The 14,839-nt window shown below is 40.2% G+C and overlaps 1 protein-coding gene across 1 annotated transcript in view; it reads left to right on the top strand.

The window, feature by feature from the left end:
* Positions 1-14,839, top strand: part of LOC124805746 (myrosinase 1-like) — an 86,343-nt gene that overhangs the window by 17,163 nt on the left and 54,341 nt on the right. The window contains exon 2 of the mRNA XM_047266314.1: positions 10,166-10,299. Coding sequence (XP_047122270.1) covers positions 10,166-10,299 — 134 coding nt within the window. The remainder of the gene's footprint in view (positions 1-10,165; positions 10,300-14,839) is intronic.

Genomic DNA, 14,839 nt, shown 5'->3' with positions numbered 1-14,839 from the left:
AATAAAAAATGTTTTACAAATGCTTTCGAAACAGATTTAGCAGCAGCTTTGCGTAACGGAGTGAAGGTAACTAATTTTGAAGTGAGTTCAACAGCGACAAAGATGTAGCAAAAACCTCTATTAGTTCTGGGAATCGGACCGAAAATGTCTACCACGGCCATGTGTCTCAGTTTAACAGGTACAATGGGATGTAACGGAGGAATATGTGAAGTCGTGTCTGACTTAGCTTCTTGGCAGATTTTACATGACGCTAAAACTCGTCGAATACGTTTCTCCATGTTGGTAAAATAACAGTTCTGTCTCAGTATTAGAAAACATTTTCTGGCTCCATAATATGCGTAACTCAAACGAGTATACCAAATTAATTTGTTAACAAGCTCGTCAGGAATGCATAGTAACCAGTTGTTGCTGTCAGGGTGAGAGCGGCGAAACAGAATGTTATGGTTTCTAATGGTAACATTATTCATATCTTGCCAAAGGTGTTTAATTTCTTTCCATACGTTGTCTTTACTCTGCTCTTGTGCTATGTCTCGTAATGACGACGAAATGAAATTTTCAAATGCAACTTGTTGAATATACATGACGCTGAAATTTGCTTTGCAGAAGTTGGTTGCGATGTCTAGCTGATTGTTGCTAAGAGAACGAGATAGTGCGTCTGCTACAATATTTTGTGTACCGGGAATGTGAACAATTGTAAAATTAAATTCCTGTAAATAAAGTTTCCATCTGCTTAATCTGTCGTGTGTAAATTTAGCGGAAAGTAAAACCTGTATAGCTCTATGATCTGTGTAAACGGTAGTGTGTCTTCCATAAAGAAAATGCCTAAATCTCGTACAACAAATAATGTTTCGGTTGTGTAACAGAATAATTGCGTTCAGCAGGTGACAGAATGCGACTCGCAAAGGCGATGTTTTTAATTACTGTAGTTCCATCTCCTTCAATTTCCTGAAAAATGTGTACGCCTAAAGCGGCAGCGGCAGCGGCAGCAATGGAAAAATTTCTGGTAAGATCTGGATGTGATAAAAGTGGTGCGTTCAACAAAGCTTCTTTCAGATTCACAAATTCAGAATGTGCTTGGCTATCCCAGGACCAAATAGTGTTTTTACCCGTCAATTGACATAATCTAGGAGTGTCTAAAGCAGAGTAATGAATAAATTTACGAAAAAAATTAATAAAACCCAAAAAGCTGCGTAGTTGTTTCTTCGTCGTAGGAACAGTAATGTCACGTAAAGCTTGAAGTTTTTCCGGGTCAGGCGCAATGCCTTCTGCTGAAATTACATGTCCAAGAAATTTTATAGAAGTTTTGGCAAAGTGCGATTTGCTTAGTTTAACTGTGAGTCCTTGTGCACGTAAAGTTCGCAACAGTTGTTCAAGAATCAGATTGTGTTCAGACCAGTTAGCTTCTGCAATAAGAATGTCGTCTACATACGTTGTGATTCTGTCTGTAAGTTCTGTCGGAAGTATACTATTCAAACCGCGAATAAATGCTGCTGAAGAAATAGTTAAACCGAACGGTAATTTACAAAATTGATAACAGTCACCAAAAACAGAGAAAAGCCGTGTACTTTCTGCAGTTCGGATGGAGCTGAATTTGCCAAAATCCCGATTTCAAATCTAATGTGGAATAAATAGCAGTACCATGTAATTTCTGTAGAAGTTCTTCTAGTGTCTGTGGGCGATCTGTTTCATTAATAATAATGTCGTTGATGTGACGCGAATCAAGTACGAGACGAAGTGAACCATCCTTTTTCTTAACAATATGGAGTGGGTTTATGTACGGACTAACTGCCGGTTAAATAATTCCTTGGTCAAGCATAGCTTGCAATTCTTTCTTAACTTGTTCTCTGTGAATATACGGAATGGGATAATGTTTGGCTTTAAATGTGTCGTGCTGTTTAACTTGAAATTCATACATAAAACCGGACATAGTACCAGGGACGTTGTCAAAAACTGGAGCTTGCTGTAAAAGAATTTTGCGCAGTTTGGTGCGTTCGTCGTCTGTATTTGCACTGCTCTGATTAACTTTATCAGAAATCATTTGCATAACGTCATAGTCGGCTTCGTGTGGAGTATTAGAGTTGTGTACGTACGTATCTGGAATGACAGTCTATGTTACGTGATGCGGATATGACCTCTGTACGATTAATTGTTTGTTCTTCTGCAGATAAAGAGTGCTGAAATTCTAATATCAGTTGTACATTTTCATCCTTTAACATTAAATAGGAATTTTGAAAGTCAATAATTGCGTCGTGTTGTACCAAAAAATTCGTACCTAAAATAACGTCTGTCGTCAATAAGGGAACAATCCAAAAATTTGAGTGAAATGTATGACCTGCAATACAAAATGATATATGTGTCTGTAATTTTACATCTACTCCTTTACCAGATACTGCTCCTTTTACTTTAGTTTTGCCTAATGGTAACATAGGATAGGTATTCTCTTTGTTACATTCGTTGAAAGTTTCCTCATTTATAACTGACATAGGTGATCCAGAATCGATTACTGCTGAAAATTTGGATGATCCAATCTTTACTTCAATTACAGGGTGTGAAATGGTTTTTTGAATTACTGGTATTTCCTGCAAAAGAGTGTCTCGGATGTCGTCAAAAGTAATAACAATTTCGTGAACAAGATTCTGCGTGTCAAAAGTATTGCTTGCGTTGCTGGAAGATGCAACCTGTACTGTATCTAGTCAAATTCTATCTGACATGCTATCATTTGCGGGAGGATACTGTGGCATTTCCACTATTTGTACTGTTGTGTTATTTCTTCCTGACGTATTACGTTCAGGATGATATCTACCGTCTGGTTCATTCATGATAATATGTTGTTGCGGATGATTTTGCTGCTGATAAGACCGACTGTTATTAAACGTATGCTGAAAATTGTGACCATTATTTTTACGTCTGTCATGATAGTCATTGCTGTATGGCGCATTGCGATAGGAATTCAAATGATGTGTTTTCTGTACGTACTGGTTTCCTTGTTGCGGTGCGTTACTATTTGGTGGAGCCGATGCTATACGTGCAGGCGGCGAAACATTAAAGCTTGGTTGACCTTGCAGACTGCATTGTTGGTTAGATATGCTAACCGGATGGTTTTGACGCTGTTGTTGAGAAAAACCTCAATTGTTACCAAAATGCTGTTCCTGTTGCTGATAATTTTGACGATACTGATAGTTAAAATTTTGTCTGTTATTAAAATTCTAGTGGTTGTCGTTCCTGAAGCGCCTATTAGCTTTGCTATTGAAATAGCGTGGCTGATCGTAATTGCTGTATCCTTGTTGACCTTGGCTATTATGAGAAAAATTTTTGTTTATAAAGGAATAATCTGATTGCTGAACTTCCAAAAGCTGTAACAGATCTCTGAATGCCGAAATATTTTCTTTCTGCTGACCTGTTAAAAGTGATACTCTTAATGATCGTGGTAATTTAGAAGTACATAATTGAATAAGTGCAGATTCACTGTATGGTTCACTTAAGTACTCGTTTTGTTGGACCATGTGTTCAAAAAATTGCATGACAGTGGAAAAATTTGAGTTCTCATAATTCGGTAAACTAATTAATTGATCCTTGATTCCGCGTTGTGTCGTCTTCGACCAATACGCTGACAGAAAAGCTTTCTGAAATTCTTCTACCGAGTAGCATTGTCTCGCGATCAGTCTCATACGAGTTGCCGGTTCGCCTTCCAAAAAATTGCATATAAATTCAAGTTTGTGTGTTACAGGCCAAGTCGGTGGAAAAGCAAAGCTAAATTGTTGTATCCAATCCAATGGGTGAATCTGTGTTCTGTCATTTTTAAATACTTTAAATTTTCTCACTGATAGAAAGTGCTTGTAATCAAAATGATCGTCTCTGTATGTCTGAACAGGTTCGGGATTGTATGAGAATCTATTTGTCTGTGACTGTTCGGAATCTAACTCACGTACTGTTTATAAATTACCTACATTATACTGGCTGTGTAAGTCTGACAAATGTTCGCAAAGTGGCGTATGCTGTGATGTGTTAAAGGCTGAAATATTTTTCATCTCCGTCACTTTGTGCTGTAAAGATGACAATTTTCTACGTAATGTATTATTGGACGAACCTATCTCACTGATCGTCTGCTGTAAATTTTGGAATTCGGGTGTTTGATTAAACGAAACTGGTGACGTATCGTCTGATTTGGTGTCATTATTACTTTCGATAACATCAATACGACTGGCCAATTCATCATATTTTTCAGTCAGTATTTTTACCTGATCATCGTTTTTAGTATCGCAAGCATTAATTTGTTCTTGTATTTTACGTGTGGTATTGTTTAATTTCTTAACGTCTGCTTTGATGGCATCGGGATCCTGTATTAGTTCTAATTGTTCAAGTCTGTCGGTCACTGTCTGAAAGTCTACTGTGTGTGTGTCTGTTTTTGTTTTAAGGTCAGAGATTTCATCATGTAATTCGGTGTTCAATTGTTTGATAGCATTAATTTCGTCTGATACTGTAGCAATATTGTTGTCTACGTATGTTTTTGCTTACGTAAACAATGTACGCTTATCTTCCTGTCTCTGTGCAGTAATTGTTTCCATGACTTGTCGCTTTACCTTATTCTGTTCCTGCATAAATTTACGGTAACGCGTTTCACTGTTTTGTAGGTGTTGATTAAAACGTTCGTCAATTTGGCTGTTCTGTTGGTCAAATTTTGCGTCTACTTTCGCATCCAGCGTGCGTGAAAGTTCTGCTGACATTAATTTAAACTCGTCGCGTAACTGTGTTGCGTCTTCAGAGCATTGTTTAGCGACTGCACTAATTTCATCTCTAAGTAATTTAGTTGTGGCTGCATGTGTATTATTTTATTCTTGTGCTATAGATCTAATTTCTTCCCTACTGTTCCTAGCACAAGCCTTAATTTCTTCACGTAATTGTTCTTTAGTATCATGACATTGCACGGCAACGGCTGTAATCTGTTCACTAAGCTGTTTAAAATTGTTGTCTTGTTTTTCATTAAGTTGTTTGTTCGATTCGTTAAGTTGTTCTTTGATTTTTCTTTAAGTTGTTTGTTCTGGTTGTCGTATTTTTCATTGAGTTGTAGTAATAACGCCATAACTTGATCCATCCCAAAATTAGCTGCTGTATTTTCTGTGCCGTGTGATGGTGTATCTGTATGTGTCACGTTTTGTATAACCATTTGGTCATTCTGTGATTCACAATAAGGTTTGCCAATCGGATGTGCACTGTTGGCCACTACATCGGAATCAAACAAATCTGACGTACTTTGAGTACATTGTTCACCTTCGTTAGAAACAATTATTTGCTCACAATTCAAATTTTGCAAACCAGGTGTGACAAACTGAGCAGCGTTCATTGTAACGGAACGTGTCGCGTCATCAGTTGTTACATTTACTCTGGACATAATTGGATTTGTTTGCTCATCATTAGGATCAAAATCAATATTAGTGGTCGGTACGCATTGATTGTCTGTAAATGGAGGATTATCATTATTACACTGAGTGTCGCAAATATTATCGATCAAGCTATTCGAGTCGGCTATTTCACTCATTGCACATCGCGATGTACTGTTAACAGTATTTCGCGGCATTTTTCACAGTTCAAAATTAAGCACAAAAATGAAACAAAGACGAAGCAAAAATGGAACAAACACAGTTACAACAAAGAGCAATAAATTGCTGATGATCTGTGAAAGAAAGAGTGACAAATTAGTAAATCCGTTGCGCCAGATGCAAACTATATTTAAGTAAATAAAAGCAGATATATGACTATTCTCAGAGATTCACAAAGAAATACGATCATGGCCGGATGTTGCCAAGTGTAACCTCCCCACAAAAATAATATATTATTAAATATTATTTGGTTAATGATTCTAATTTTAGTGTAACCTCAGAACAAAACTAGTTCTCATTTAATGTACCCTCAAAATTCTTTTCTCATTTAATGTAAGCTCGAAACAGAAAAATTCCTAAACCTCGTAATAAAAAATAAATTCAGTAACCTCGTAAAATTTGGACGACAGCAGTGCTGCGTCATGGCCCTGTAAGATCATTCTGAATAAAAAGCAAAAATTCTCACCTCGATAAAGTCGGCAACTATCTGCTCTTACAATAGCTCTTTTCCGGCACAGCTCTATGCAATGCTGGCCTATACATTTGTTATTTATGAAAGGAAGCAAATGATTTTTCTTTTGCAACAATCGGAATGATCATGCATTGAAAGAAATATTAAATTCTTTAAATTGAAATGAATGCTTGTTATTATTAGGACATTTTTAAAAGATATACATGTGATTTTACATAATATTACTAGATATGCGCGAGGCTGCTTTTTTTTACCTTATACAATAATACTCAGGCTCCGGCATCGCTGCACCGCGACCGGCCCAGCCAACATGATACACCAGACCAGACCAGAGCAGACACACACACTCGCAACAACTTACTGCTACTGCTACACAGTTCGTACAGTCAACACTGCTCTCTGGTCAGCGATTCTCTTATTCCTTGCATATCGCAGGCAGCGCATTAGCAATACATGGAAATTATATCTGCTCGGACCTCTTACATAAAATTACATCTGTATTACATCTGCTCGGACCTCTTACAAGTTGATAGGCGTGTTTCTACACCTGCAAGATGATGCCTATTCAGATTTGGCATCAATCGCATAAGAGTGGCGCTAGTAGCACCACTATGTAGATCAAAACCCGCTATCTTTTAAATACACGCTGTAACGTTCGTGAGAAATAGTTACCAATGAGATTGGACGCTGTGAGTTGATGTTAGTCAAGAATGCCTCGAAAGAGGCAAAGATGCCACTATCAACATCTCACTGAGTTTGAAAGAGGACTTGTAATAGGGCTACAAGGAGCTAGATGTTCCTTCTGCGGTAATGCAGGAAGACTTGGCAGAAATGTAGCCACTGTACATGATTGCTGGCAGCGATGTTCTCGAGACTGCACGGTCGTAAGAAGACCAGGTTCCGGATTCCAAGTGGCTCAACCGAGAGGGAAGATCATCGTGGTCAGCGTATGGATCTGGCGCATCGTACTGGATCTGAGCAGCAATTTGAGCAGCTGTTGGCACCACAGTGACAAAACGAATATTTTTTTTCTATTTTTATTTGTATATTTGCTGTTGAGTCATTAGTCTTCTGACTGGTTTGATGCGGCCTGCCATGAATTCCTCTCCAGTGCCAGCCTCTTTGTCTCAGAGCAGCACTTTCAGGCAACGTCTTCAATTATTTGTTGGATGTATTCCAATCTCTGTCTTCCTCTACAGGTTTTTTTTTCCCTCTATAGCTCCGTCTAGTACCATGGAAGTTATTCCCTGATGTCTTAGCAGATGTCCTGTCATCCTGTCCCTCCTTCTTATGTGTTTTCCACATACTCGTTTCCTCTCAGATTCTGCACAGAATCTCCTCATTCTTACCTTAACAGTCCACCTACTACTCAGCATGAATTTTTTTCCTCAAATCAGGGCCTATGTCTGATATTAATAGACTTCTCTTGGTCGGAAATGCCCTTTTTGCCACTGTGAGTCTGCTTTTGGTGCCCTCCTTGCTCTAACTTGCTTCGTGACCATAAATTCTGATTGTAAGTTACCTGCTGTTGTTATTTCTGCTACTTCGCATTATTTTTGTCTTTCTTCGAATTACTCTCAGTCCATATTCTGTACTCATTACATTGTTCATCCCATTCAGTAGATCATGTGGTTCTTTTCACTTCCACTGAGGGTAGCAATGTCGTCAGCGAACTGTATCATCGATATCCTTTCACCTTGACGTTTAATGTTACTCCTGAACCTTTCTTTTATTTCTATCACTGCTTCTTCTGTGTACAGATTTAACAGTAGGAGCGAAAGACTACAGAACTGTTTAGCTTCACTCCATTTTCCTCAGAATTTCGAACATTTTGCAGCATTTGACATTATAGAACGCTACAAACAAGTTAACAGAATCTTCCGTCGGTTCTTGGCAGAACAACTTTATAATAAATGAAAAGCATCAGTTTGCTTTTGTTCTACAATATTACTTTATTGCGTTAACCGGTTTCCGGCTTACAAGGTTATCTTCAGACAAGTCTTGATTTATCTTTAGTCTTGTTTCCATTATCAACTGAAACGTCAAAACTGTCTCCCTGGTGCCATAAAACGAAACTGATCGTCACCTGATACATTATCAATTTCCCTTTCTGTTTTACTGCGTATTTTTCTTTTCGGTAACTTGGCGCTGCTAAGCTGCTTGTGCGATAATTCTCGCACTTGTCAGCTCTTACACTCTTCGGAATTATGTGGATGACACTTTTCCGAAAGTCAGATGGTACATCGCTAGACCCATATATCGTACACACCTACGTGAATAGCCTTTTGTTGCCACTTCCTCCAATGATTTTATAATTTCTAATGGAAATATCACAAACCGGTTACTTCAACGACAGCTAAGATCCGTATGCCATGCAGCGTGCATTCCACTGGTACCAAACCACCTTCATTTTCGACTTCAGTGGTGTCAAGCGAGAGCTCATGGGAGGGCAGAATGGTCTGTTGTGCTTTCTGATGAAAGCAGGTTCTGCCTCGGTACCAGTGACGGCCGTGTGATGGTTAGAAGGAGGCCAGTTGAGGGCCTGTAGCCTACGTGTCTGTTTGCTAGACACACTGGACTTACACCTGGAGACTATGGTCCGGGGCGAGATTTCATACGAAAGCAGTAGCAGTCTCGCGGTTAGCTCACCCATTATGGCCGTAAATTTGTACGTCAGTCTCGTGATTCGAATAATGTGCTGTCATTCATCTTGAACAGCATTCCAGGCGGTGTTTACCAGCAGGATAATACTCGCCCAGATCTCGCTGTTACAATCCAACATGCTCTATAGAGTTTCAGCATGTTGCTTTGGCCTGCTGGATCACCATATCTGTCTCCAATCGAACACATGTGGAACATCATCAGAGGACATCTCCAGCGTCGTCCACAACCAGCATTATCCGTGCCTGTGTTAACAAACCAAGTCCAACAATCGTGGAACTTCATCCCACAAACTGACATTCGGCATCTGTACAACACAATGCATGCACTTTTGCAGGCTTGCATCCACCATTCTGACAGGTTACTAATGTACCAGCATTTCACATTTACGATGGCTTATCTTGCTCTTTCGTTAACCTGTGATCTTGAGACGTTAATCACATAAACGTGATACGTAGACGATTATATACCCAAAATTTCATTACTCTGAATTAATTATTCTTTGATGTTGCGATTTTCATCTGTCAGTGTAGACTACATGTTTTTTTAAATATATACATACATATGTAATACATTAAGGGAAAATTTGATACCAAAAATTTCGAAAAGTACTTTGCTGACTTTGTATTTGTACACGATACTCTAATGGACAACCGGACGGACACAGGCTTCATATTTTTAGTATATACAGCATATATGTAATATACAAAGGGGAGAAGCTGTTACCAAAAATCTGAAAAAGTCCTCGACCGATTTACCTCATATTCTTAGACGATAGTGGAATGAATATCCGGACAGTCATAGGCTATAGCATAAACTATGTACACACAAACATATATATATATATATATATATATATATATATATATATATATTCTTAAATAACAGTGTAAAAGATTCCTGTTAAACCGACTGTGAGAAAAAAATATGTTGTATTCTGCTGTGAAAATTCGGCGTTTTATTTTCTTTCTTGCAGTCAGACGAATTGGTTTCCCAATAAAAATTCTGTCTCGCTATATATATTGAAAGTAAAATTATATACACAACAATGCATTGTTTTGTCTTCATCCTCACAGTCGGCTTTCACAGAAAACAGAAAAGTTGTGTTCATGGATTATCGGCTTATGTTTAGAATACTGCGGAATACGAATTTACGATAAAAATAAACGAAACTCAAGAGATCAGTTTGGGGTGGGAGGAGAATGAGAGACTGGGGGGAAGGAGGAGTCGGACAGACAGAGGGGACAGGAGGAGGAGGAGGAGGAGGACGTGGATAAAGAGCGGTTGAGGAGAAGATAAAGGAGGGAGAGAGAACAGATTCGAATTTATATCCAATTCCCAAGCATTCTTGATAATTGTGAGGCATTGTCGTGTTTGCTAATTGTACGAAATAAAATCCTTGATATCTATAGCGAGACTTCCTTTTACATTACAGGCAAAGGAGAAAGCATCTGGGACCACATGTTGCACGAGCATCCAGAATACGGCAACAACGGGGACAATGGGGACGTGGCCTGTGACTCGTACCACAAGTATGCCGAGGACGTGCAGGCGCTCAAGGACCTGGGGGTGAGTACACACAACAACTGTACGGAAACATCAAAAGCACAACACATTACTGTGCGTAAGATGATGTCGAAAGACCACTGGCATTCAAAACAGCTTCCAGCTGTTTCAGAATGGATAAATACGGGTTCTGTCTGTTCTTAAATAAAGTCTTATACTATTCTTCCTGCAAAATAGAGGCATGTCCTTGTAACACTGCTACACGTGGATAACGATTACTCATACTTTTCTCCAAAGCAGAATAAAAAGGATTAATAATACTGACGTATGGCATGTGTGGTGGTCAGGGGAGGTACGAGAATGCATCCTTGTGCTTGCAAAACCAAACATGGACGCTGCAAGCTATGTGAACTGCGGCCCTGGCATTTTGTACTACAGGGTTATCATTGGGGAACAAACACTATACCAGTGGTTGGACCTGAACAGCCATATTGTTCAAATACTCCTTCACAATATGTGACATTCTAAAGGACCCATGGACCCATGAAAAACCAAGATGTGCCTGCCGAAATCATCAAACCCCGCCATGTTTCACTCATGGGACGTAAACTTGGCCATACGTTGGGAACTATGTGCAACAAGACTCATCTGACCATATCACCTTTTTTCCATTTCTCCGTAATTCAGGTACTACGGCTATGCCATCATGTTTTTCTATTAAGGACATTTGTCTTTCACAGCTGTCGTCCTCATATTTTTCGTCACAATCCTCTTCAGTGGCCGTCTGTCACAATGACCCAACACAAGCTTTCGTTCGCTTTGTACCCTAGCGGATGATGTTTCTCTGCTTTCATTGGATGCAGCTAGAATGCTCGATATGGTGCCTCTTGAAATACCAGTTACTTTGTTTACTGCGGTTACGAAAGTACTAATCACATGAGAACCAACAATTTGCCCACATTCGAAGTCACTTAGCTCTGACATATTCCACTCACAACTACACAGTACACTATTCTGACCGCGACTGACACTTTTAACGTATTAAGGACACTGGACAGGTGCCGCTCGAGGTCAAACACAAGCTAGGCTAGCAGCTTCGTTTATGTTTAAGCAAGCATTTCTCTATCGCACTATAGTTCAAAAAGCTGACAGTACTGAATGCTGAAGTTGTATTACCAGGCCAGGGGGCTGCTGGAAAGCAATGCCTGAGCCCAATTGAGGAGACAATACCACAATACCCTTTTTTCACCGAAATATCAACATCCAGATTACAACAGCCGGCTTTTAACCGCCCCCCCCCCTCCCCCGCCCCAAAAAAACAAAAAAAGTTGCATGGAAAAATGAGTTCCTAAGTGCCTAATACGAACTAGGAGGAATCGCAAGTAGAGTGATATTTCAAAACTAAATTTAGAATCTAAATTCAATAACAATAATTACCTGAATCCTAAGTAGAATAGGCATCAAAGATTCACTCAATCCCTCCGATAAGGAAACTTTAAGAAAAAGGCCATTCAAAAAATTTTGTTTAGTCGAAAATTACTGTGGGGATAATCATTCAGACAGAAGGTTAATTTATCAAACCTCCAGCCCGATGGGCTCAATACAATCAGAACTCTTTTATCTTTGTATTACGATTTACAAACTGTAATTTAAAGAGTAAACGCTTTCTTAACAATATACGAGTGCTTCAATGAGGCGCTATTTCGCTTTGACACCCTTTAGAAAACATATGCTCTCCTGACGATGACAACCCCTGAGGAGCGCTCGCCACGACAAAGAAAAAATAAATCTCACTCTACAATACACACAAAAAAAATTCACCACCAAGATTGACGGTATTTGTCGAGGCACCAACCTGGATAATATAAGACAATAAAGTTTACAGGTAACCATCTAGTTAAAGCGAGAATTTTTTTTAATAAAGCTAAACAGTGGCAGTTGTTGGCGTTCATATGGCCAACATAATTCTATCTTTAAACTGTCACACAGGAAAGTGAAAATTAATGAAAGAACTACTCTGTTTTCCTTACCTAACCACAACAAAAACAGGCAACGGATCTGTGCTTAATTACACAAGATAATTCACGGCGGCACTAGGTAACTAAAAACTTAATTAACCTAAGTAACACCAATTTTGCTGAATGGTGAAGCGGACAGCTTCGAAGTCTTACAGTGGTTATAATGGCATTTCAGAATTAAAATCAGTCTGGCAGTTGCTTGGTTGCCGGTCGCGGTGGTCTAGTGGTTCTAGGCGCGCAGTCCGGAAGCGCGGGACTGCTACGGTCACAGGTTCGAATCCTGCCTCCGGCATGGATGTGTGTGATGTCCTTAGGTTAGTTAGGTTTAAGTAGTTCTAAGTTCTAGGGGACTGATGACCACAGACGTTAAGTCCCATAGTGCTCAGAGCCATTTGAACCATTTGAGTTGCTTGGTTGGTTGGTTTTGGGGGAGTGGGCCAGATAGCGAGATCATCAGTCCCATCGGATTAGTGAAGGATGGGGAAGAAAGTCGGGCAGTCCCTTTGAAAGGAACCATCCCGGCATTTTCCCGAAGCGATTTGGGGAAATCACAGAAAACCTACATCAGTATGGCCGGACGCGAGTTTGTTTCAAACGGTTCAAATGGCTCTGAGCACTATGGGACTTATCATTTGAGGTCATCAGTCCCCTAGAACTTAGAGCTACTTAAACCTAACTAACCTAAGCAGGATTGGAACCTGTGACCGTAGCGGTCGCGCGGTTCCAAACTAAAGCGCCTAGAACCGCTCGGCCACAGAGACGCGGTTTTTAACCGGCGTCGTCCCGAATGGTACTGTTCTTATGCAATAACGCTTTAAGTAGTACTTGCCTTGCACAACAATTGCCAAACCACTTAAAAGGCACCGTCATAAACACTAGCCTCATCAGCAGGCACAAGCAACTGGTTTATGCATATGTAGCACCATAGGAGGGGCGGAATTCTTACACTGTTTAAGCATAATTGTAAGGCAGTGCAGTCACAGCACGGTACGATTTCTAAACAGAAATGGACCAAAAACAACTTAATAGTTCCGGGCACAGTACTTATAGGAGCAAACAGCTAACTCTCAAGATAGGGTGCAGTCGGTAGTAGCAGCGAGAGTGCCGAAGACACCGTGCGGTGCCACAGGGCGGGACACGCCTGCACCCAGGTGTTAGCCTGTGGACACTGCCAACCCCAGTTCCGCTGCGCCAAGGACGCATCGCGCCGCGCAGTCCCACTCAGCTGCGCGCCCACTCTGCGCCGCGCCCGGCCAATAGAAACTCCGCCTCCGGCGTCATCGCTGCCTACTGGTCCCGACTAAAATTGCCTCACCATTGGGCAAATGGCCGTACTGCACTCTCCCGGTCGCCCCGTAACTCTCCGACCTCACTGCAAACCCACCGACTACATGACCGTCTTAGCCCCCTCTATTAAAGCTTCGGGCAGCAATCGCGAGTCGGCAATGTCAAGCCAAATGGAAGACCCGACGCACGACCAACGTCGAAGGTAGAGAAAAGGCGCTACGGCTAAACTTTATTCTTTACGGACAACTTCTGTCAGAGTTTCTCTATATTGTTCCGTTCCAGGAGAGATGAATATGTAAGCGAAAGTGGAACAGTGTCAATGAAATGCACCGATGCTATCTGTCTACAGCATAGTTCCAATATTGGGACTTTTAGCAGGGTGTAATTTGAGCGTAACATACTCCCGTGATACTGCACTTTGTTTGTGTTGTCACACCTATTACACTCGCTCAAAGTAATTTATGTGAATAACTATGTTCCAGCAAGCTGCCCCTAGTGTGGGTTCAGAATGGTCACATATTGAATCATTTATGGATGGCCTTGTTCACATTCTGGTGAAGAAGCAGAGGCCTCTAGGAACGGTATCAGTAACTGCTTAAAAAAATCAGTTTTGATCAAGTTTCAGAGTAAAAACTGAACAATAATGGCGCAAAGACATACGAAATACATTAGTATAATAGGACGAGATTGCGTTTTGTCCTTAATACATACTTTGAGCAGAAATCAAGTGGGAAATAGATTTGACAACGAACGTATAGGACTTAAGTTGAAAACAGGAATAATAAAGAGGTCCTAAAAGCATTCTGTATCACGAAAAATATAGGCAGCAGCCTTAGAGGATATTTACAGATGATTAAACTCTAGACACACAGAAAAAATACGTATTATTCATAATTACTTGAACTGTCTGAATTTTGCAAATAACGTAGTATTTTTTCCCAGTGTATAAAACTTTCAACAAATAGGATAGCTCAACAGTGAAAGTTTGAAAGTACCACCTACAGAGCAACAAAAACTTGAAGTTTGCAAACCAGGTACCCTAAACGCAAGAAAGCCTCTCAGCGAACAATGGTAATTCCTAGGATAAAAATATATGTAATGAAGCCCGTAATAAAAATTGTGTTTGGGACACATAAGCCGGCGAACGGATGGTCGACAGAGCAAGTCGATAGGTCATTCTATTCCAAGGGATAAATAACACTTGGACGACAAAGAAATGGAAAACTGGTGGAGGACATTATGAAACATGCAGGAGAACCATGGAAGCGTATAAAACACTGTAATAGATGGAGGGGTGC

Source organism: Schistocerca piceifrons, chromosome 7 (assembly GCF_021461385.2).
Source record: "Schistocerca piceifrons isolate TAMUIC-IGC-003096 chromosome 7, iqSchPice1.1, whole genome shotgun sequence".
NCBI lineage: Eukaryota > Metazoa > Arthropoda > Insecta > Orthoptera > Acrididae > Schistocerca > Schistocerca piceifrons.
Note: the sequence above shows the minus strand (reverse complement) of the source record. Positions and strands in the feature narration are given on the sequence as shown.